The following is a 23,956-nucleotide window of genomic DNA, read 5'->3' on the forward strand; positions in this document are numbered from 1 at the left end:
GTACTGAAGACACAACACACTTGAGTCACAAAAAGCAAGGTGGTACTCACATGGAAGCTTCTTCATCCTTACTGGCTTTCACTGGTTTTCACAGTGCTTAAAAGGTGCTATGCATGCTACCAGAGATGGAAAGGTTTTTTTTGTTTGTTTTGTTTTGAGACAGAGTCTCACTGTAGCCCTGGCTGGCCTAGACCTCAACTATGTAGATCAGAAAAGCCTTGAACTCAGATATCTTATCTACCTGCCTCTGTCTCTAGAGTGCCAGAATTAAAGGCCACCCCTCCTGGCCAGAAGTCACCAATGTTGCCTAGCTGTGAGCCCTGGAAACTCTAACTGCTACAATAGTGGTGTAAATGTTACAGGATTAGCCACCCATCTTCCTTTCTCATCAGGGCCAAGGACCTGTGTCTGGACTGTTGATCTGCCCTAAGAGGGGTCTATTTATGTATTAAACTAACTCCTAATGGGTTACTGTTATATCATAGACTAGTATATCCGTCAACCTTTGTAAGACAGGCTTTTCCCAATAGATGGTAATTCACACAGAAAACCCTCAACTCATCAAGACACAAAGCATAAGAGACCGTAGAGGGCTCAGCCCTATATCTATGTAGCAAAGGCTCAGGGCTCATTGTGGAAGAGGGGATGGGGAGACTGTAAGAGTCAGCATACGGATGACAAGAAACAGTACTTTCTAGGCACGGGACAGCTGCACATAGGAATTCAGAGCAATTGAGACAGCATGCACAAGACCAGTGCTGGCTCAGGCCAGGCAGAATTTCAGCACGGAGAGGGGAGGTGGATGTTAAGTCCCACACTCCTGCCTTAGGAACTACTGGAAGTTGATAGTGTTTGGGAGAGGGAGAGTCTATTTTCTTTAAGGTCACCCCAGCCCTTGGTGGGCTGACCATCCTCCGATGAAGGCCACACATCTAAGAATATCTGGGCAGCACAAACTGTACTTGTTAAAGAAAAGAAAAGAAGCAGAGTTGGGTGGGTAAGGAAGAGGGGATTGATCCTGGAGTAGTGGAGGAAGGAGTAAATAGGATTGAAATGGTCAAGGAGAAAATTTTAATGATTTTTTTTTCTTAAATGTATACTTGTATATATTGTGTGTGGTATGTGCACACGAGTGGAGGTGTCTGCGAAGACCAGAAAGGTGGTCGGATCCCCTGGAATTGCAGTTGCACGCAGTTTTAAGCCATCTGATGTGAGTACTCGAAACTGAACTGGGGTCCTCTGCCACAGCAGTGTCCTGAACCACTGAGCCCCCCCAACCTCCAACATTATTTTGAAAGATTTTTGGGAAGCTTTTGCCTCTAGGCTTTCTATTTCACTCACATTTATCTTTCTGAAAAACTGAGACTTCGAGACCCACAACCTGTCTGGGGTGAGAGCCTTCCTGCATGTGTGCAACTTGTCACAGTCATGAAATACCTCGCTGAAAGTTAAGGTTAAGGAAGGACACTTGCCTTTCTATTCACTGCCCTCAACAGCAGGAAGGCACTCAGTCAGAAGGTGGAGGCACGCAAATGTCCGTGTTCTAGCTTTTCCTCCTCCCTCAGGCAGGAAATCCTGCTGCCCACAGTTAGGTGGGTCTTCCCTCCTAACAGTGATGAGGAGCTCATCCAGTTGATAACGACCGTCACAGTCTATAAGTGTTCAACCCTGACCATCCATCTCAGGGAGGGGGGTGGGGGACATCCAGAGAGGACAAGAATCACTTGACCCAGACTTCTCCATTGCCAGTGTTCTGAAATGAACTACAGCTGGCTTACGTCTACTCTAGACGCTCTGGACTAGAAGTACTTTGAATTGAAGGCATTTTTTGCATAATTTGGGGCAATTTATGTAAACTAACAAGATTTCTAGGGATAGGACTGTATCTCACATATGCCTCGGCCATATATGCTGCAGGTAACTTTATACGATACATTTAGTGATTTTTGTGCCTGAAAGAAAGTTTCGCAGTACAAAACTTTCCAGCTGTGATGTCATTTGACCCCTCAAAGTTTGGGAGATCGAGAGGTCATAGTGAGACTCTGAATGTGATTTTTTAAAAAAACAAAAGGTTTGCATCTTTAAATGAGTAACTAACCTGTCTAAACTAGGTGTGGTGGTGCATGCCTTTAGGTCCTAGTACTTGAGAGGTGGAGGCAGATGGATCTCTGTGAGTTTGAGACCAACCTGGTCTACAAGAGTGAGTTTCAGGACAACCAGGAGGGGCTACTGTTCAACCTCTGACAGGTAATAGGCTGTCTAACAGATAGAGACAAAGCCTCTGCCTCCCACACTGTACATCCCACTTCAGGAAACCAGCATCCCTCCATCCTTGATTGACAGTTACTAACCCAGTTCTCCCCACCCTGCATTAGCACAGGAGTCAGGAATGACTGGGCAGAATCCCTACCTGGAGTTAGGTAGTAAAGCCTGTCAGCATGCGTTCCAACCCAGGCCCCTTCGCTCTCCAGGTATTCAAGCCACCGTTCAGTTACCCAGCAGTTCTTCAGGGGTATTTTTAAAAAAATCTGTCATTTCAAGTTATTAAATGGCTAGGGAGAAAAGGTCGGCTTTCTCTCCCACCATAATTGTGTGTGGTTTATAGAAGTCTGGGGCGGGGGAAGTGGGGTGTAGAGGAAACAATTCTAAATGCTACAACTTTTTTCTTGAGCCACTGAATTGCTTTAAGGTTCCCTGCTCTGAGGCAAGTAGCAGAAGTTTAGCAAAAGTTTCAGCTCCTTCCCCATCTTGTTCTCCAAAAAAGTATTTCAGAGGCCTTCACTGCCCTCAGGAAGGCATGCTGGGATGCGTCCAAGAGTTTTAAAGGCTACTTAGATAGACATTTTTTCAACCTAAGGACCTCTGAGTTTAAGTTTGGCCCTTACCACCACTAACCTCCGCCCTACCCCCCCCCACACACACACACTATCCATCTCTCCCCACCTCCTGCCCCAGGAAGCCTCTTCTGCCTTCTTTCATGCAGAGCTTGGAGTATCCCCCAAACACTCTTAAGACATGATTCATGTTTTACTGTCAGTCTTAAGCAAATTGTCCACATCTTTCCTTCCCTACTTGGAGGGCAAAATCTTCAAATGACCACAGGCACAAAAATAACTTCAGTATGAATGAATGGCTTCACCCCGTCTCTGAAGGGTATATTACTAGTTGACTCAGATGAAAAGGTACAGAAAAACCTACCCAAATCAATTGAATAATAAATGGATATTTAATATATAATTACAGACATTCTGCCCAAATAAACTGAACAGTAAACTGAAAAGTAAATGGGTTCTCTATACACTGGGACATTTATATCCATACATCACAAGTGAGTAGGTGACTGTACATTAAATTGTTCCTGTTTAGGAAACCTAGGGGAAGAAAGAGTAGTAAGTCTTCGGAGAGTAGGCAAGCATCCACGCTAATGTTCCCTCTCCAAGGAAGAATGACCACAGTTTTCAACAATATAAACCCCAAAAGAGAATTCATGGGAGACAACCAGGCACTGCTCAGCCCAGCAACTGTTAAATTTTTACATTCAGCTCCCAACGAACATCTTTTTAAAACCCAAATTATGAAAAACACTTTATTTGTCACATTAAACTTCTCTCTGCAATAGCTCCATACATATTAAAGGGACATGGTAAGGACAAAGGACTCCCAGACAAATGCACAGTCAGTCTTGAAAGCTTCACAGTCTTTTTGTTTATTTGGCTTTGTGAGATTAAGAGTCTCACACCGTCGCCAAGGTTAGCCTCAACTCCAGGAGCCTCCCCCGTAGCTCCTGGGAGCAAGCCACCACCACACGCAACTCAAATGCTCATTTCTCTAAAGGCTTACAGTTAAGTCTGTTACCGACACATTAGCCTGAGGATACCAGCATCTGTCTGAATATAGGACAAATTATCGTCGACCACATAACCACTGCCTGATAAAATTATAGGTTCAGGGTTCACAAGGCAAATAAGTGCACAACGCTGACAGGTCAGTTACTGGGAACTATTTTGGGCTAACAAACCTTTACCCTTCACAAAGAGAAAGCCCACCATCAAGTAACAGGCTGGCCTACAAGGGAAAATGATCCTCGGTATTTTTCAACTCATGTATGCTGAGACAGCTCACAATTTCCAGCTGCTACAGGATCTATGAAGTTTGAGAGCTACAGGGGAAATGCCCACAGCCTTGTACATGCAGGGCAAGACCTCTTAGCATTAAAGCTCCACTGAGCCCTGGCTACCTTTTTTAAATAGGTGAACTGTGTAACCACTGTCAGCACTAGACTGGAATTTCCAGACGTCAGTTCCAGCATTTGTTCTGTGTGACCTTGAGTAAGTCTGCTTGGCCTTCTAAGCTTCCACATCCTGACAATTAAAATAGAGTCACAGTAATGAATTATGAAGGCTAAATGTGAAAGCTGTGTCTGTCACAGAGTGTTTCACAAGTACCACTTTACCTACCAGATGGTATATTTGTGTTACTTATGTAACCTTTACAGTATCTTTCTTTTAAAAGCAGCTTTAACTTTGTTTCAAAATAGAGCCAGAAATCCAGGGACCACCTTGAGTTTTACAAAGTTATTAGCATATGCAAGCAGATGCAAATAGGAACCAACCCCTTCCTTCATATGCTAGGAAATGCTAGAAATGGTTCAACCATTGAGTTTGTCTCTGCAAGTGAGGCAGTGCTGAAAACTGGTAAGTAACCCCTTTTACTTGCAAAACTCTAAAAGCCCTGGTCTCCCAGATGAGCTAGCAGGAAATGTCATTCAGGTAAGGGCTGTCTGTGGAGGGCTGGGGGCAGCTGCTGTTACACTGGTTTTTTTTAAATGTTTAAAATTCCCTGTGTTATTTGTCTTGTGGTCTCACCTAAATTTCCCAAGGGGAGTGGGAGGGACTTCTCTGGGATTATATTTGGAGTTAATCCTTCTGGTGACAAACAGAAAAAGCAGAGGCTGGGATTCTCCACATAGTCCTTTCTTCCGGGCCAGTTCATACCCAAAAATTTGTGTGTTAAGGGCATTCGTGGTGACTGGTTCTAGTCAAACCTATGGTTTGGGGGTTACATAAAGCCCACTCATCCACAGGTAAGTGTCTCAGGTGGTCACTTGCAGATTAAAACAGAAGAATCCTGCCATACCAGTTTGAAGCAGAGCTAAGGATTCCACGGCTCTGTTGTGGTTTCATGGCGGAGTCTTGGGGGACGGGGACTGTTCAGTAATCTAACCCATGCTCACAGGTGCCAGGTCCTATTCATCCTTTAAAAGAAACTTGAACATTTGACACTCGTGCTTAGCTAAGCTGTCCCAAAAGAAGGCGAACATTTCCAGGAAGCTACCACACATTAAAGAGAAATGACCCGTCTCTAAAATGGACACTGAGCATTGCTCCGATACATTGAAAACCAGGTCATCCTTAGACAGTCTGCAGGGAGCACATGAGCAGAGATATTAGCACTTCAGATAAAAGGGGAAACTAGGTTACTCAAAAGCAACCAATAGTCTTTAGAGTGCAGATCCTATCTCAACCACCCACCTGTCCCAGAGCCCAGCCAAATAGCCCTGTACTGAGAAGTATGAGGCAGGACTAACCTGTGTGTCCCTCCCTACCTGACCCAGGTAAGATACAAGGCAAAAAGGAGTGTTACATCCTCCTCCCATCCAACCAAACACGTGAAATGTTCAGCCCTTAGAAGTAGACTGGAGAATTGGTGTAAATGGTGTTAATTAATAGCTAATTAAATAGCTGGGAGTAGTGGCACATGTCTGAATCCCATGAGGGTGATACAGGAGGATTAAGAATCCAAAGCTATCTACTGGCCACGGGAACATGTGCTTATCTAAGTGCACACAGGAGTTGGCACAGAAGGGTGCTTGTACGCCAGAGTTCAAACTGATACCTTCCTTAGCTACCCAAATTCAACCGAGAACTTCACTGTGTACTAACTAGACAATAGCTTAGAGCTAATTCAGGTTGTTTTGTTCTTCCTGTCTGACGGTCCCTTTAACGTTCTTTCAAGGCTGCCTTTACGTCTCACTTCCTGCCCTCCAACCCTTGACCTCTGACTTTAGTGGAATGCTTTCTGCACTGATGCACTCGGGCTAGAGCAATGAGCTGCTAACAGTTTCCAACTGCCAGCACCTGTGTGTTCCCTATGCCTGCGTCTGAGACAGCTGCTAAAGTCGGCTTTAACAGCAGCGTATCAATATCAAAATTAAGACACATTCAAGTTCTCTCTCGTTAAGTGTAATCTTCCTAATGAATGACTCAGTAAACACAGGATGTACTGACCAAAGAAACCCTATGTTCAAAGGAAAGTATACTTAATACTGCATCCCCAGGTTTTATTTTTAAAAACATCCAATCAGCATGATCATTTAATTGCTCACTTCCAAAGTAGAGCTGCCACACATTTTGTGAATTTTTACCATGTTCCTATAAATATGTCTGAAAACTCCAGTTTCTAAAATGTATATCACAATTGCCATTTCAAAGGGGCTTTCTCCTTGGCTCCATTAGATTCCATTAGAAGGAACTAATGTGTCTACCAAGTTTCTATTTCATACAGCCCACCTCACAAATGTTCTGATAAGAAAATATTTTAAGAGACTTATAGGTTAGAGAAGAATTTTTTGTTATAAATAATTACCCCTAAATAACTCTTTTTGAAAAGGTTAAAAAAAAAAAGTTCAAGGGTGTGGTGGTTTGAATATGCTTGGCCCATGGGAAGGGGCACTATTAGGAGGTGTGACCTTGTTGGACTAGGTGTTGCCTTGTTGGAGGAAGTGTGTCACTGTGTGGGTGGGTTTTTGAGAACCTCCTCCTGGCTGCCTGTGGAAGACAGAGCTAGTCTTTTCCCCCCGCTGCTTTCAGATCAAGATGTAGAACTCTCAGCTCCTTCTCTAGCACCAAGTCTGCCTGACAATGCCATGCCTCCCACCATGATGATAATAGACTGAACCTCTGAAACTGTAAGTCAGCCCCAATTAAATGTTGTTCTTTATAAGAGTTGCCTTGGGGCTGGAGAGATGACTCAGGGGTTAAGAGCACTGACTGCTCTTCCAGAGGTCCTGAGTTCAATTCCCAGCAATCACATAGTGGCTCACAACCATCAGTAATGAGGTCACATGCTCTCTTCTGGTGTGTCTGAAGACAGCTACAGTGTAGTCATACCTAAAATAAATAAGTCTTTAAAAAAAAAAAAAGTTGCCTTGGTCATGGCGTCTGTTCACAGCCATGGAAGACAAAGTGTTTTGCTCGTCCAATCCATACTATGAATGCCTGAAGCTAAGTGTGTGATAGTTCCAGAGGACAATGCATCATGTACATCTACAGCCTGTAGCATCCCTGCCGTCCACTGGTGATAGGTAGCTGATGCTGTCACCTCTGCTGTGCAAAATGAAACCTGCATTCATAAGGCATAAAAGAAGCAGAGACTGACACCCAGGGGGCTGACTCTGTTCTTGCAAAAAACAGAGCCTTTCACATGTGTGTGGTGTGCACACACACACACACACAGAGAGAGAGAGAGAGAGAGAGAGAGAGAGAGACAGAGAGAGAGAGAGAGAGAGAGAGAGAGAGAAACACTGACATAGCCTCAAGGAAGCCAATATTACAAAGAGATTTAAATCTTAACCCATGACAATGACCACATTCAGACAGACCAAATAAGCAGGCTCTAAGGAAGTAACCCAAGGGTCTGGGAGGAGGAACAAGGTACATCTAAGCTTGCATTATCTTTCTGGTCTTTGATAGAATAACCCATGACATTAATGAGTCCTCACAGACCCGTGAGGCAGGAATGCGAAATGAGCTGATTGTCAATGTGGTTTTCAATCCTACAATCAAGTGGTCTAGAAGATGCCATCCAAAGGTTGATTTTATGGCCACACAGTCCTACGGTCCATTTCTTATAGCTGTGTCACATGCCATAGGACTAAAGACAATCCTTCCAAATCAGACTTTGACCTTTAGTTCCAGAACCTTTCAGATGTTTCCAAGTGGGCAAGGAGACGGGAAGTACGTACACCGAAAGCCTTCAAGGCTATACAAGTCAGAACTTGGCATTCGGTGGTACATCCTGGTACGAGGAACACCGCCACACAACCACCCTGACTCCTGGGAAGTGCAGTGTGGGTAAGGGGTGCGTAACCAAGGCAGCCTTAAGAGGAACCCCCAGATGCTAGGGTACATGTTCCACTTTCGACCGTCTCTGGAGTCTGTCCGCCTCAGGCCTGGCCATCACTGAGACTGTAGGTTCTGGGAGCTCTCTTTGTTCTTACTGTCCTCTGTTGAGCTGCACTCAGACCCCGAGATTGAGGACTTGTACCCTCGAAGCGTGTGAGCATTCAGCATCTCCAGCAGCAGGTCATACACCGGGACCACATTTTTGCACTTCATGCTGAGCAGATGCTCCATGCCCTTGTTACTATGGGGAGAAAGGCGTTCAGAATGCTTCCCTCCAGATAGCCAGGAGAATGTTCAAATAGTCCCCAAGGCTCCTGCAGAAAGCCAGCCTGCCCTGCCCGGCCCCGGCCCCACATTCCTTGTCTCCCCATCCCATTGCTCTGTGGCTCATGCATCCAGCTCCCTCAATAGTCTACGTTCAAGGGCAAAAATGATGTCATCTTCGCCTCCAGCTCACCACCCAAAGCTGCACCAAGAGCTCACTCAGAAGCACGAAAGCCTCAAACCATGGTTCTGCAGAGTGTAACTGTAAGAAGGGCTTCTTCACACTGGGAGACCTGACGCACCTAGCTTCTTGACCAACTCAGCTGGGAAATATGCGTCAAGACGCTGAGAATGTTTGCCGTTCTTGGCTTGACCTTAAAAGGGTCACGTGTACAGATTTGGGAGTTATGAATAAACTTCAGCAGTTAGGTGAACTCCTCACACATAAGGATAGACTGACCACTGTTCTGCAAAAGGTCACGGGCCAAGTGCTCATTAAAGAAGAAACAGGAAGACATCGTTCTTCTTTCCTCCCCTCGCTAAATGCTAGAATCGAACACCGTGCTTCCCCATAGCTCTTACAGCTTCCTACTCAGGGGAGCACACTACCTTCTTTCTTTTTCTGTCTCCTCTGGGTGATACCAGTCACTGAACGTCACTGTACCAACAATACACCAACATCTCACCACGACCTCCTCATCAGTGCACACGCTGTGCACTTCCTGAGCTGGACTACGCTCCATCTACAGCCTGGCTTCCTCAACCTGTTGAGAAGTTCTCTTAGATCTCATCCTTGGTACCCTGATGCCATGGAAACCAAAGGACAATTTGGTGCACATCCCCAGTCCTCAACCCAAGGACACCCAGAGAGCCAGGCTTAGCATCCTTACAAAAATAACCTCAGGCCTTGGCCCTGGGTGGTCTAAGGAAGGTGGCAATTCATCTTAGAGAGACAAGTGCCCATTTATTTAAGACTCCATAAACAAATCCTAGAGACTAGCAACTACATCCAGGTGGGTCCAACCAGCTGCCACAAAAATCCTATCAGGTGATGTGTGGCACTCATTTCAACACCTACTATGTGCCAAGCTTTGGTGCACGTGCATACACTGATGGTGTTCCCATTCCAACATTCTACCATATCTACTACAAACTTGCCTACATGTTCCCAAAGCCCTGAGCACATGCTCTGCCCACACCCACTGGAGCAGTGTCCCACGGGTTTGTACCTGATGTGCCTGACGTGAGAAAGAAGCATCAGGAGGTTGGCCAGTCGGACTGACTGCTGCTGGGAGGAGATACCACTCTTCGCAATCACCCAGACCAGGGCATCTGTCACTGCATTCAGTAGGTGTGTCAGCTTCCGGCTACTTTCTGCCTCCTGGTTTGCAGTAGCCAGGGGGTACATACCTGGACAAAGGAGGAGAGCCCCAAGGTCATTGCTCAGAGAAAAGGAAACTGAGGTCACGTGATCAACTGTTAAACATGCCTGGTTCCCCGAGGAGGAGGCCACTTCGACCAGCAAAACCTTATCACCAAGCTGAAGGGAATCCTGGCTGGATACAGGGTAGATAAATGATCCCTCTAGGTGGCCACCGAGGTCAGATCTGTGACATCCCAAAACAGTAGGCATATCCAGTAATTCTGCTTCACACTTGGCAGCAAATGGTGCATCGTGAAGATGGTCAGGTAAGATTAATCCCACTTAGTGCCAAGGTGGGCTTCTCATCACAGCATTTAAGAAACAAACTGGGCTGGAGAGATGGCTCAGTGGTCAAGAGCACTGACTGCTCTTCCAGAGGTCCTGAGTTCAAATGCCAGCACATGGTGGTTCACAACCAACTGTAATGAGATCTGATGCCCTCTTCTGGGGTGTCTGAAGACAGGTAAGGTGTAGTTATATATAATACATAAATTTGAAAGAGAGAAAGAGAGAAAGAGAAAGAAAGAAAGAGAAAGAAAGAGAGAAAAAGAAAGAAAGAGAGAGAGAGAGAGAGAGAGAGAGAGAGAGAGAGAGAGAGAGAGAGAGAGAGAGAAACTGAGAGCCAATGTTATGTAACTCCTCCCGGCCAATGTTCCCTGTGCCTCAGTCAGTCAGATCAGGGCCCCAAGGCCATCTCTAACCAGTCCAAAGTGTCTGTGGCTCCCTGTTGGGGCAGGAAGACCCCTAATCATGAGTCAGGTCTTAACCCATTTTCCTCCTGCAGAGTCTAACTCTCAGGCCCCAAATCAGTTCCCCAGCTCCTCCCACTTCAGTTCCTGGTTCAGGAAAGCTTACAGGAACATTGCTTCTTAACACACACACCACTACCACCACTCCATTCTATTAAGCCCCACCTGGGCTTTCTAAGTTACTCACAATGGCTACAAAATAACCAAATGGCAGCCCACGTGAATCTCATCCCTACCCCAGTTGAGCCCCAATTCTCCCTTTCCTTAAAGAACTCTCCTTCCAGGCTTTTAACTCCTAAACAAGCAGGGACAACAACCGTGAAGTGAACAAGGGGGCTGGGGAAGTGGCCGCTGTGAGAGCTGAGAGAACGAAGGACGTTGAGTGCCCGTTATCTACAGAATCTGATCAGCAGGATTCGCTTTCTGTTCTAGTGACATTTCAGTCCAGTCAAGGCAACTGAGTTTAACTCCGCTCAATTCAGTTACAGCAAGGGACAGGCAGAAGTACTTCAGGTACAGCTCTTCTCTGCATCCCCGGAGGCCCTCCAGAGTGTCTTATAATACATATTTAAACAATCCACCTTTCACCTGAGAGACAGGTTAGAGGGCCAGAGTTCAGGGACAGCCCAGGTGCCTGTAAGCTCAAGTTCCCAGAAAGAAGTCAAACCTGTTTTAAAGATTTTATAAGGCTGATTGGCTGATTAGAACTTCCTGATTGTCCCAAGACGGGATATTGCAGATTCAGAACCAACGTTACCTTGAGCCGTCTCTAGACCTCTAATTCAAGGGCCACTTTCTGCTTCTGACCTCCTGTTACTTTGACTATTAGGTATATCTTTGGAGCATGTGCTCGGAAGACCACTATTTTCTGCCAAGCCAGAAGCCGAGAATGACATCAGGCAGCACCGGAGACCTTTAACGGTAGCTTGCTGCATGGCTACAACCTAATGTTCCCACCAATGTACTTGGTAAATACCTGGGTTTATAACTTTTTGTCCTGTAACTATAAAAACTTCATGAAACTGCTTCCACATTGGAACATGCTGTTCTCAAAACCCAGACTGTGCTGCGGGGCCGTGGCCACTCATATTCGGCTTGGAATAAACTAGTTCTTTACTTCCTTTGAAGTGAGACTGGTAATTTGAGATGACAAGGTGCTCTCTCAAGAAATCCAGGGCTGAGCCTATCAGTGGTGGCACTCCCCTTTCTTTAACCCCAGCACTTGGGAGGCAGAGGCAGGCCAATCTCTGAGTTTGGAGGCCAGCCTGTTCTACAGAGTGAGCTACAGGGAAGCCAGGACTACACAGAAAAACCCTGTCTTGAAAACTGGGAAGGAAAGGGGAAAGGAAAGAAACCAAGGGCTGGTTAGGAATGGTGGCACCCATTTGATCTCAGTACTCTGGGTTCTCACTTGCTTCGATAAAACATTGACTAAAACAACTTAGGGGAGTTAAAGGTTTAACCTCACCTTACAGGTTACATTCCATGATCAAGGGAAGAACAGACAGGAACCTAGAAGCCGTGGCTAAAGTAGAAGCCATGAAGAAGTGCTGCTGACTGGCTTGCTCCCCATCAGCCTGCTTTCTTACAGCACCCAGCACCACCTGCCTAGGGTTGGCGCTGCCCACAGTGGGCTGGGTCTTCCCACATCAATCATTAATTTTAAAAAGTGTTGACAGACTTGTCAACAGTTCTTCAGCTGACGCTTCCTCTTCCCAGGTGACCCTAGTTTGTGTCAAGTTGACAAGGCTAACTCATATAACGTGAGAGGCTTGAGAGGTCTGAGCCCCAGTGCCTCAGTAAGTAAATAAAGCATCCCCAGAGCTGCTTCTCACCTCCTCCAAACCCTCAGACCCTCATCTCTACCTGCCCTCCCTACAAGCCACTCATCCACCCCCAAGCAGCCAAACTTCAGATCTCCTAGAAGCTCCTTTTAATGACACCCCAGCTATTGAGGCAAAGCAGATCCCTAACATGTCGTGGGGCCATTGAGGGACCCAGGTCTCTCTTTAATCTATTTTTTTAAGTGTGTTGGGGTGGTGCATAACACATATGAGGCTATCAAAGGACAATTTGCAGGAGTCTCTCCTTTCACTCTGAGTCCCAGTGATCAAAATCAGGCTGTCAGGCTTAGTGGTAATAGGAAGCTTTTCTCGCTCAGCCATCTTCACTGAGCCGCACCCCTTCCCCCCCAATAGTGTGACATAGCCCAGAAAACTGTGAACTTCTGATGTGAACAAGGATGGCCTTGAACTTCTGATCTTCCCACCTCCACCTTGTTAGTGCTGTGATATGGGCTTGAGCTGGGGCCTGAACCCAGGGTTTGGTGTGTGGTAGAAGGCACTCACTCTACCAGCTGAGCTACACCCCAGAGCTCTCTTTGCCCGGTTCCCAGTTCCCACTCTGGAATCCCACTAACTCCCAGCATGCACTGCTGCCACACTGAGCATGCTCTGTAGTCTGCATGTATCCTGAGCCTTCCTCCTTCTCCATCCTGCTGCTTTTTCCTATCAATGCCCACTCCTCCTTTAGATCTCAGCCTGGCCGTGAACGTCCTTCTGGAAGTTTCTCCTGAGTTCCAGCCTACGTCCAGCTTGAGTTCTTCTTTTTTTCTTTGAGTGCTGCCCTCTCCTTCCACATCTCTGCAGCCACCCTTCCACCCTAACAGCACAGCACTTGAGGACACAGACCCTGACATTTGTCACCAAATCCCTATCACCTCTGACACAGAGGACACATTTGTGTACAGAAAGAACCAGACTGGATTCACACAGGTTCACGTTCTTTGTATATTCTTAGGCAGCCACATGATTATAAACAAAATGTGTATACTGTGTAAGGACACACAGAGGAAGGCATTGAGACAAAAGTGGGCATGGTGGGGGGACCTTTGATCCCAGCACTTGGGAGGCAGAGGCAGGTGGAACTCTGTGAGTTTAAGGCTAGCCTGCTGAACAGAGCAAGTTTTAAGATAGCCAGGGATACACAGAGAAACCCTGTATATTATGCTGAGTTAAGTCCACACTTTTTCAACACAGGGTATGGCCCAGGAGGTTGGCTTCAAATTCCCTACATAGCTGACCTTGACTTTTTTTTTTTTAAGATTTATTTATTTCATGTATGTGAGTACACTGTAGATGTCTTCAGACACACCAGAAGGCATCAGATCCCATTACAGATGGTTGTGAGCCACCATGTGGTTGCTGGGATTTGAACTCAGGACCTCTGGATGAGCAGTCAGTGCTCTAAACCACTGAGGTTATAGACACATCAGGAATTGAGCTGTAGCCCCAGCTTAGATCCCCTTTTCATTGGACTATTTGAAACTGTCTCTAGAACAGAAGATAAAACAGACAGGCAGTTACCATGGGTGAAGGAAGGGTGGGCGTAGTGGTTAATTGTAATTATCAACTGGATGAAGGAGCCCAGGGCATTGATGAGGCTCACCTCTGGGCATGTCTAAGAGGGCTTTCCCCAGAGAGGACTAACTGAGGAAGACCTAGCCCCAGGCCATGAACTGGAGTCCCACCAACTGAACGTCAGAATTCCCTATCTGCTTCCTGACCAGTAGATGAGTAAGCTGGAAGCCTCCCACAGCTATGGCCAGAAGCTGGCCTCAGGGCCGTGCTTTCCCTTCATCTTGCCTCCTTTAGATGCTTCTTGAAGGGTACCTGGCAGCATCAATAAGAGGAGAAACTATGTGGTAGGAAGTGGAGGCTGATAGCTAAGGAATACTGGATTTCCTGGGGAGCGGGGTAGTTCGGATTGATTGTGGTGATAACAGAGTGAACAAACTAACAAAAACTGAGTTGTATACTTTTGTTTTAGCACAAGGTCCTGCCATGTAGCCCAGGCTGGCCTAGAACTTCCTCTACACCTCAGCCTGGCCTCAAACTCGTAGTTCTCCCGAATACTGGGATTACAGATGTACACCACTGCAGAGAGCTTGAATTATATACTTTAAATGGGTAAATTGAGGTATTCTCTTGTTAATAAAGTTGGCATTAAAATAGCCCTCAGAACTAAAAGTAGCAGAAATGCCCACTGGCAGCGTATAACTCCCTTCCAAAAGCATGATTGGTAATCAGTTGCCCTTCTCTGTGAGCCAACATAGTCACCCAGGGTCTTAGGGTAGACCCTGGGCCTTCCACAAGCTTGGAGATAGCACCGTTCCAGACAGAGCCTGAAGCCACTGTTAGCTTGGGAAAAGGAGGCGCCACGTTTAAACCTGCCCGTCATGTCAAGTTTCTATAAGGAGAATATGTCTAAAACTAAAACTTCCTGTACCTCTCTCTCTAGTCAGGAATACCATGTCCAGACTTAGGGTATCCATACACTTGATCACTGGCTTAGCACGTGGGTACACACTAATTACTAAATGGCAGGACTTCAACAGGGGCAAAGGACAAGACCGAAGCCTTGTCAATCAGAGACACAGGAAGGAAAAACCTCCTCCCTCCTCCTCCTCCACCCTAAAAATAGAAACACCATGATTCATTGTAAAAAAAAAAAAAAAAAAAAAAAACTAAATTATTTTTCATAAAACTAAAGAGATCTTGTACAGAGGGAAGGAGAGGGAGGGGCTCCTGGCACAAGGCCCACGTATACCACAGAAAGCAATTCAAGGACACAACCCCCCCTCTTTCCTGAAAACAGTCTCGAGTTCTTCTCTCGCCCGCCTGGCATTCTGGGAGCAAAAGTGCCCAGATTCACAATAACCTACATGTTTAAAGATGAAGGAAAACCCAGGCTTTGCTCAGCTGGAGGGAAATAGAAAGTCTGGAGTGTTGTATTTAAAAACCCTATAATCTTATCATATATTTTTTTCTGGCTTTGAAGAATAAAGGGACATGCGTGTGCTGCTCTAAAGTAACACAGAATGGTCCGGGTTTAATCTTATAATTATTTCAATTAATAAAATGTTTTGTTCTTTCAAAACCTTAAAATTGTTTAGATAAACAGACCCGTTGCTAATGTATTTGTTAGTTGTGCGTTTGAGACAATGTCTGTGTAATCCAACCTAGTCTCAAACTTGCTCTGGAGTCAAGGACCTTGAACTCCTGATCTTCCTGCTGTTGTCTCCCAAGTGCTGGCAAGCGCCACCTATCCAGCTCCCTGTCCCCAATTTAAGCTGTTTAAAAAGAACAATGGTAATTATCTACAGGCTTATTCCACTCTGTCTCCTAGAGTTAGACCCTAGTTCTAAGAGAACGTGGGTCTACCTTCAGATTCCTACGTGACGAGGTGGTCATATTTGACCTAGGTTGTTGCCCGGGGCTCAAGTGGGTTTTTTCTCTTTTCTTTTTTCTCTTTTCTTTTCCCATTTGAGACAGGCTTTCTCTGTGTACCCCTGAACTCACTCTGTAGACCAGGCTAGCCCTTGAATGTCACTTTGACAAACCATGACTTGGCCACCAACCATGCTGACACTGGTACACTTGCTATAAACTTTACTTCTAATAAAGCCTCAGTTCTTTGGGACTTTTATTTAGTCGACTGGTTTGTTTCTAGTTTTAGACACTAGATTATCTTTGAGATGCAGATGCAGAGGATTAGACAGTAAGAAAACACATTTTACTCAGCCGACTCCCATTTAAAGATGTTCTTTATGTAGATCTGTTTTGGTAGGGGTTTTGTTTGTTTGTTTGTTTACTTTTTGAGGAATATCTATTACTATTTCTTTTAAGATTTACTTTTATTATTATTATTTTCTTTTGGGGGGCATATGTGCATGTGCCCTCAGAAGCCAGAAGAAAGCATCTGTTCCCAGAAGCTGGAGGTTCAGGCGGCTGTGAGTTCCCCGGACTTGGCTATCGGCAACTGTACCTGGGTCCTCAAGGAGAACAGTATACACTGACTCCTGAGCCCTTTCTCCAACCCCACCACTATCATTCCTTATACTACAGCTCTACTAATACTGAAATCTTTCCATTTTCTATGTCTGGAAATAATATTTTGCATGTGTGCATGTGTGCATGTATGCACGTGTGCATGTATACATGCATGTGTGCATGAAGGCAGGTACCTGTGGAGGCCAAAAGAGGGTGTCAGATCCCCTGGAGCTGGAGTTGCAGGTGTCTGAAGCAGCCCCACGTGAATCCTGGGAACCAAACCGAAGCCCTCTGCAAAAGCAGCAGGCTCTCTTAGTGGCCAACGCAGCTCTCCAGCCCCTAGTTCTCTGTCTCTTGACTTGGATTTCAAAACAGAAATATGCTGTCATCTTTACCTTTGTTGCTCTGTATGCATAGCCCTTCCCTTTGTTTAATAGAGTCGAAGGTGGGAGCACACATGGGGAGTGAGTGTGTGTGTGTGTGTGTGTGTGTGTGTGTGTGTGTGTGTGTGTGTGTGTAAATGCCTGGCTGGCCAGGTAGTCACACAAACCTTTAATCCCTGCACTTAGGAGGCAGAGGCAGGAGGATATCAAAGGCCGAGGTGGGGGGATCTCTGAGTTCAAGGCCAGCATGGTCTACAGAATGAGTTTCAGGATGGATAGCCAGGGCTACACAGAGAAACCCTGTCTTGAAAAGTCAAAAAAAAAAAAAAAAAAAAAAAAAAGAAAAAAGAAATGCCTGGCTAGACAGTTCCTGCCTGACCTTAGTCATAATGGACGTAGCGCTCTGGCACTAATTTAGAAAAAGGTGAATAGCAACAAAATGGGAGGAGGGAGCTGGGTCAGGGAAATGCCTTGTTAGAAAGGTAAGGTCGGGAGGTAACCCAACTAGGGAGCACCCAGAGGTTGTCTTAGGGGTCTCTGATCCCTCAGATTCCACCTTCAGCGCTCCCCTGCTTCTGCTTCACAGCCTAGCTCACTTTCCACTCTAGAACCTTCCACTGTCTGACAGTGCCCTATGTTCTTCCCAGAGCTACTCTGTGACCGTTCCCTTCCAGTCCACAGGGAAGCGACAGAATCTAAGGGCAACAAGCACTTGGGAGCTCCTACAGTCCCAGACAAATGTGCCGACATAAGCCAGGACTCGCATTTTGCACTTTGCATAGTAATTTTCTGTTATTATACCAAACTGGGGCCACAGGGACAGCTGAGAGTGTCGGCTCACTTACCAAGCATGGGCAAGCCTCTGGGTTTGATCACTGGATTCAAAAATCACTTTAAAAAGTCCTACATTGATACATCTGTCACCACCCTCTAAAGGCAGTGTAACAACCGTCTACAGAGCAAGCACACTGAGTTCATTATTGTAAGGAACCTGGGGATGGTGCCAAGTGTATAAGAAGGTACACATGGGGTATAGGTGGAGAGAACTCCATTTTATAGAAGAAGATGATGACAACCATTGATTTTTGTATCAGAATTAATAATCAATAGACACTGGAGAGAAGGGGAAGGAGAGAGAGAAGGTGTGGGAGGAACAGTCACAAAGTCATGGTGGCCACCTTGAAGAGGGGTGTTCCTGTTGATTGGTCTCATCTTCCTTGTATGATTTTTTTCTAAGTGTTGTTCTCAATCATCAGATATTGTTTATATGAGAAAAACCAGGAAAGCCAAAACATCCACTTAGTAGCTCAGACACCGTCCTCATCCCCCATCGCTGAAGTCAAGCCCCTCCCCTTGCTCCTGCCACACCAAGTCTGTTTGGGCTCATTTTCCTTAAGGACACCCTTGCCTCAGTTTCCTCCCCATTTTTGTCATCCCTCCCTCCCCATAGAAGTGGGTGTGGCCTTTCCGCAATTCACTTCTACACTCAGACACGCCCCCAAAGTAGCCTGTGACCACCTCGCTGTGACCACCCAGTGACCACCCGGTTCCCCAAACAGTTCTCTGAAGACTCTAGGGCTTTTCCCTCCTGTAGCCTCTCCTGCATCTCCACCCCTCCATTCTGTAGATGTGCCTCTCAGAATGGCACCAGCAGCATGATTTTGCACACCTTGCCGTCTCACCTGATAGGGTAAGCTATGTGACTGTAACTGTTGTTACTGAACAAATGAACAGATGTATAAAAACAGAAACAGAAGCTAAAGCACTAAACACAGCTGACACGTGGTAATCATGTAAAATGTCTGGTATGAAGAAAGCCTAGACGGTAAATACTTTAAAGTTTGTCTGTCTTTAAACTACTCTCCCCAACCCGCAACGTGCACAAGATAGAGGTTCTCTATTGTAGCCCTGGCTGTCCTGGAACTCGCTATGTAGACCAGGTTGGCATTGAACTCACAGAGATCTGGCTGCCTCTGTCTCCCAAGTGCTACAATTAAAGGCATCCACCACCTCCCAGTCAGTCTTCTCTTTCTCAGCAAGTGGGCAGAACCACTTTTCAAATCCACTGCCAGAAGTTCATCCAATGAATAATTTAGACTCAAGTTAGCAAAAGTTAACTGAACCCATGTAAAATGGAGAAGTCACAGGGAGGTCCTTCTCTGCTTTTTAAATGAATCAGAAGACCGGTGCTCTCGACCACCACACCAGTTTGACAGTCTTTCTCCCAGCAAAGCACAGCACAGCCGTGGGGTTACTCACTGGAGTTGAGGAGGATCATGGCCTTCACACAGAGATACTCCTTGTGCTGGAGTTTTAACTCACGGAACCTTGACGTCGTCGCCAGGAGCATGTCAAAGATTTCCAGAATCCCTTCTACGCACTTCCCCTCATCCCTGCAAGAGTTCATGGGGGAAGTGAAGGAACACATAGCATTAGGCAACCATCAAGAGCCTTCCTCTCGAGTTGCATCTGTACATCCTCTGACTATAACTACAGTGTAAGTCACTAGCAGGGGGCTGGGGATTTAGCTCAGTGGTAGGCGCTTACCTAGGAAAGCAAAGGCCCTGGGTTGGTCCCCAGCTCGAAAAAAAAGAAAAAAAAAAAAAAAAAAAAAAAAAAAAAAAGTCACTAGCACGATGTCCATGTGGGGAAAACAAGGTATGCTTGGTGTGGTAGAACCCTTGCCTGGCATGCGTAAGGCTGTGGTTAAATCCTTAGCACTGAAGGGGAGGGGAAATTAAAAACAGGGCATTTCCTAAAAACTCTTAAACCATTTTCAGGCAGAAGTATGCAGCAAGGATACATGGCTCCTTCTACCTCACTGCGTAAGGATTTCTTGAAGAAATTGCCACGTCCATGGCTTATATACAAACCATCGTGTCAAACAGGCTCAGGGGAAGTGACTCAGCTTATTACAAAGGATGATCCCACACTCCCATCAGGAAACGCTGATGAGAGACAAGAACTTCAAGAACCAAGTACTTCAAGAAAAACAAACCTTCAATTGGCCTAGGGACTGAGAGATGTTTAAGTTGCATTGAAGGAAGCAAAAATGTCACACCAAGAAATTACAATAGAGGGTGGGTTAGTCAGACAGACATGAGGACAGGGGACGTGTTTCCTACTTTGTCTTGCCCACGTGGGGGTTTCGTTTGTTTAGTTTGGGGTTGTTGTGTTGTGTTGTGTTGTAGTTTGTTTTGTTGAGATGGGGTTTTGCTAGCTTTGGTCGGCCTTCATCTTCTGGTCTCCCTACCTCTACTTCTGAAAGGCTGAAATTACAGACGTGTGCCATGCCACCCAGCCTGAAAGGTTTTTTGAACAAAGGTTTTCAACAAACCTTTTAAGTGTGTCTTATAGGACTGAACCGTTATTTCTACCTTTGAAATAATTATACATGAACCAGAAAGCACGGGTTTCTACTCAGGCCAGCTAGGTCCACATTAGTTGACCTCCCTGCTCCCCAAAACTGTTCTCTTCCTTTGCAGAGTCCTGGAGGCCCTTGACTAACACATGATTTCACCACAAATCCACCCAGCTCCTAAAGAAAGCTTGCAGCACACAGCTACAGACACCTCAGGCCTGTGTGGTCTGCTTTTCATCTTTTATGAGACTACAAAAGGAGGTTGAAGAAAAACAACAAGTGAAACAGAACAAGAAACCTGACTGTCCCACTGTCTCCTCTCACCCAAGCCAGGTCACTTCTAGTGAGTGTGGGATCTCAGGAGAGAGCCTTTGCCGACATCATATGACCTGACACTACCTGATACCACCAATCCTGCCTGTTGGTGCTTAGCTGTGACAGCAGCTCATCAGGATACTGCATTCCACAGCATTCAGAGGCCCCACAGACCACACACACACACACACACACACACACACACAGCCGCAAGCATACAACTGCTCACTTTGTCTGATCTGTAACAGGAACTTCTGAAAATGGTGGTATCCTCCTGTAAGTGTGAAGTTAAGGGACCCCAGAAATCACTCACAGGTTAAAACAACAACAACAGCAGCAACAACAACAGCAACAACAACAAAATGTCTCGGAGAATCAGAGCCCTGGACAGAGTGCCAAAATCTGTATAAACCCTACTACATCAAACACCCCATCTTCATGTCTCCCCTAATCCTCCTCCTCTGCACTAAATCCCTGGAACAATGGCAGAGCCCTGAACCCAGCAAGTGGGGAGGAAATATCTGTGCACTGATGCCTTGAGCCAAGACATCTTACTTCTCTGCCTGCTGAAGGGTCATTACTTGAAAGTGTAGGTGCTGAGCTGCAAGATGTCTGGTACCCAGAGAAGCTGCTCTTAAAACATCACCAAAGAGGAAATGAGTAAACTAACGCTCACACTGATGTTTTTGCTTTTTCTGCTTATTTTGCTTTTTTCAGACAGAGTCTAACTATGTAGCCAAGGCTAGCTTCACATTTGTCATTGCCTTCCCAGGACTAGTGTAGGTGTGGCCCAGCAACTGTGTGTTGATGGTTTAACAATTTGACTTTTTATTCTTCTGTAAAACTCAAATTAAAGTGAAACTGTGCACTTGTTGTGTAACATTCACACACACACACACACAAACACACACACACACACACACACACACACTTCCCAAAAGGATTAATCAACTCAACCGAAATCAATCCTATTTTCCAGAAGTTGCCACCCATGCCAAAGAAAAGCCCCTAAATACCTCTATTTCCTTACTGAAAACATTTCATTGTGATAGAATTAATATTCCAAAAATGAGGTGTTTAGCTATTGGGGTGCACCTTTCAGGAAAAGCTCCAGTGTAAACAATCAATCCTAAAGAACCAGGCCTGGCTGTCCCCTTTCTGCAGGTGGGGACAGGCAGCCAGCTCACTTTACGCAGGATTCAAACATTTTCAGTGACACGTCACAGGCTATAGAAGGCAGATACATTTTTAGGAAATATATGAGGGACACAAAGTACTCCTCCCGTGTGGCTCTTAAGAACCTTCTGCTTTGGATGAGTGGAATGAAGGGAGGAGGGGTTTTCTACAGCCTGATGGGTCCATGCCACTCACATTGGGGACCGAGACCCAGTTACACATAAGAAGTTAAGAGATTAGTGTTAAAGACGGAGATGTGTGATTGGAATGTTCTAGAAGTTTGCTTTGAATTAGTGCCAAATAAAGATTAAGTTGGGAATTACATGTGGAAAAGCTTCTTACCTGATTACTTTCTCATTAAAAAAAAAATACCTTGTTTGGTACAACAACAACAAAAAAAAAACAATATTGAGCAGGTTTGTCTCGGCTTTGCCTATTTTCTTCTGCCTCTCTGGCAGCTGGTTCCGCACCAGTAGGCAGGGCCACTGGACAAGGGGTAAGGGGGCTCCTTTGTGGCTTAGCACATGGGGAAGACTTGAGAAACACTTGGCTAGGATGTGGTAAATTGAAAGTCCGGAGTAAAGCCTATGCTCTTCAAGACCACCCGGCATATCAATACTGAATGTGAAGGCAGTTTGTGAGGACATTCGAAACCACAGGAGTCCCAAGAGCCCAGCAGGGTCCACAGTGGGTCCTAGCCTGGCTCTAAACAGCCTTCTCTGTCTGCAACAGCTCTGCAGACAGTTTCCTGTTGACGCTGACATTTTGTATTTAAATGACAGTGTGTGTGTGTGTGTGTGTGTGTGTGTGTGTGTGTGTGTGTGTGTGTGTGTGTGTGTGTGTGTGTGTGCAGAGTCAGTTCTCTCCTTTTACCACAAGGGTTTTAGGGGTCACTAAGGTCATCAGTCTTAATGAAAAGCTCCCCTACCCACTGAGCTATCTTGCCAGCCACTTATACATTTGTGAGCAAAGAAAAAGATAATATACTAAACCCAAGAGCTATATCTCCAGAGTAAAAAAAAAACAAAAAATAACAAAACAAAAAAAAAAAAAAAAACCACAAAAAAAAAAAAAAACAAAAAAAAAACTACCTCATTACAAATAAACCAGAATCACTGGGTTTTCCTCTCACTCTCCGTACACTCAAGGTTTTTGTTTGTTTCATTTTCTGGAGACTTCTCAGTAAGGACAAATGGCTCATGTGGAAGCTTAACTCTGTGTCTGCTTAGTAAGCCTGAGCCTCAGTTTTGTACCCAGCACCAAAAGTAAAAACAAAAAACCTAAAACAAGTGCTTAGTGCTTGTTTTCAAGTGAGACACCGCATGCAGGACCTCTCACGGGACGGTCTAGGTACTGTGATGATCCATTTATTCACTTTGCAAGACATTTTTCTAACATTTACACAGCACCTCTCTCTCCAACGTTGAATACGTAATTCTTTATGTTAATTTGCCTATTGCCACGGGGGCAAAGCACTCCATGAATGGACTTTAGAACCAGATCCTCGCGTCTAGCTCTGTCACTTTCCACCCTGCGGCTGTAAGCCAATTACTCCACCTCCCTGTCCCTTTTCAGAAGAACTGGGATGTTGAACGCTGTCTCCTCCAAAAGGGCTTCTGGGGAGACTGAGAACGGTGACGAGCGTCGAGTGCTGAGGACGGTGCCCGGCACATACCAGCCAACAAGTTAGCTGTTCCAAGGGTCACTGAAGGGTCTGGTGCCCGCCCCACTGCTCTGGCCTTCCAGAGCCTCCCTCTCTTGTCCACACCACCTGGGCTTGCTCCTGCTCAAGCCACATCCCACGCTTCCGCTCTTCCCACAGGGTGTGTGCGCCACCAAAGCACCTCCATTACTCAGAACAGTGGGCTCTTTGTCAGTGCCATCCATGACAACAGGCAGAATGGACGCTGATACCTTGGGGCAGCACTCTTCATCTGCGCAACATGCCAGTGAGGGTCTTCTGAGGACCTGAAGTGGTAACAGGGTTACGATGCAAGAGTTGGGGCGGGCACGATAGGTGCACAGTACCAGGCTTCCTCCTGCTGTCTGCACACTCTCACGTGCTGAACACTTAACACTGGGACAGTTTCCGAACCACTCAAAGGTCCGCCAAAAGTTTCCTGGTTTTCCTACAGCAAAGCTTGGCTGTTGTTGGATATTCCAGTGTATCTTCTATAAACATTCCGGCTAAATCCACGTCTAGTTCCTGCTCTGTGCCATCTTTAAAAGAAAACTAGGCTTAGCCCACTTGTGACCTAAGCACGGTCATGT

At 45.8% G+C, this 23,956-nt stretch overlaps 1 protein-coding gene across 5 annotated transcripts in view; it reads right to left on the reverse strand.

The window, feature by feature from the left end:
* Positions 1–7,561: 7,561 nt before the first annotated feature.
* The window catches only part of Esr2 (estrogen receptor 2), a 51,179-nt gene continuing 34,784 nt past the window's right edge, over positions 7,562–23,956 (reverse strand). The window contains exons 7-10 of one of the 5 annotated variants that reach the window (XM_032908758.1): positions 23,600–23,653; positions 19,093–19,226; positions 9,677–9,857; positions 7,562–8,424 (exon numbers count right to left, since the gene is read on the reverse strand). In XM_032908758.1, the coding sequence (XP_032764649.1) occupies positions 8,238–8,424; positions 9,677–9,857; positions 19,093–19,226; positions 23,600–23,653 (556 nt within the window). In that variant the 3' untranslated portion in view covers positions 7,562–8,237. The remainder of the gene's footprint in view (positions 8,425–9,676; positions 9,858–19,092; positions 19,227–23,599; positions 23,654–23,956) is intronic. The other 4 variants (XM_032908760.1, XM_032908759.1, XM_032908761.1 and 1 more) reach the window with 4 other exon arrangements.

The sequence above is a fragment of the Rattus rattus genome, chromosome 7, assembly GCF_011064425.1.
Source record: "Rattus rattus isolate New Zealand chromosome 7, Rrattus_CSIRO_v1, whole genome shotgun sequence".
In the NCBI taxonomy this organism is placed as follows: domain Eukaryota; kingdom Metazoa; phylum Chordata; class Mammalia; order Rodentia; family Muridae; genus Rattus; species Rattus rattus.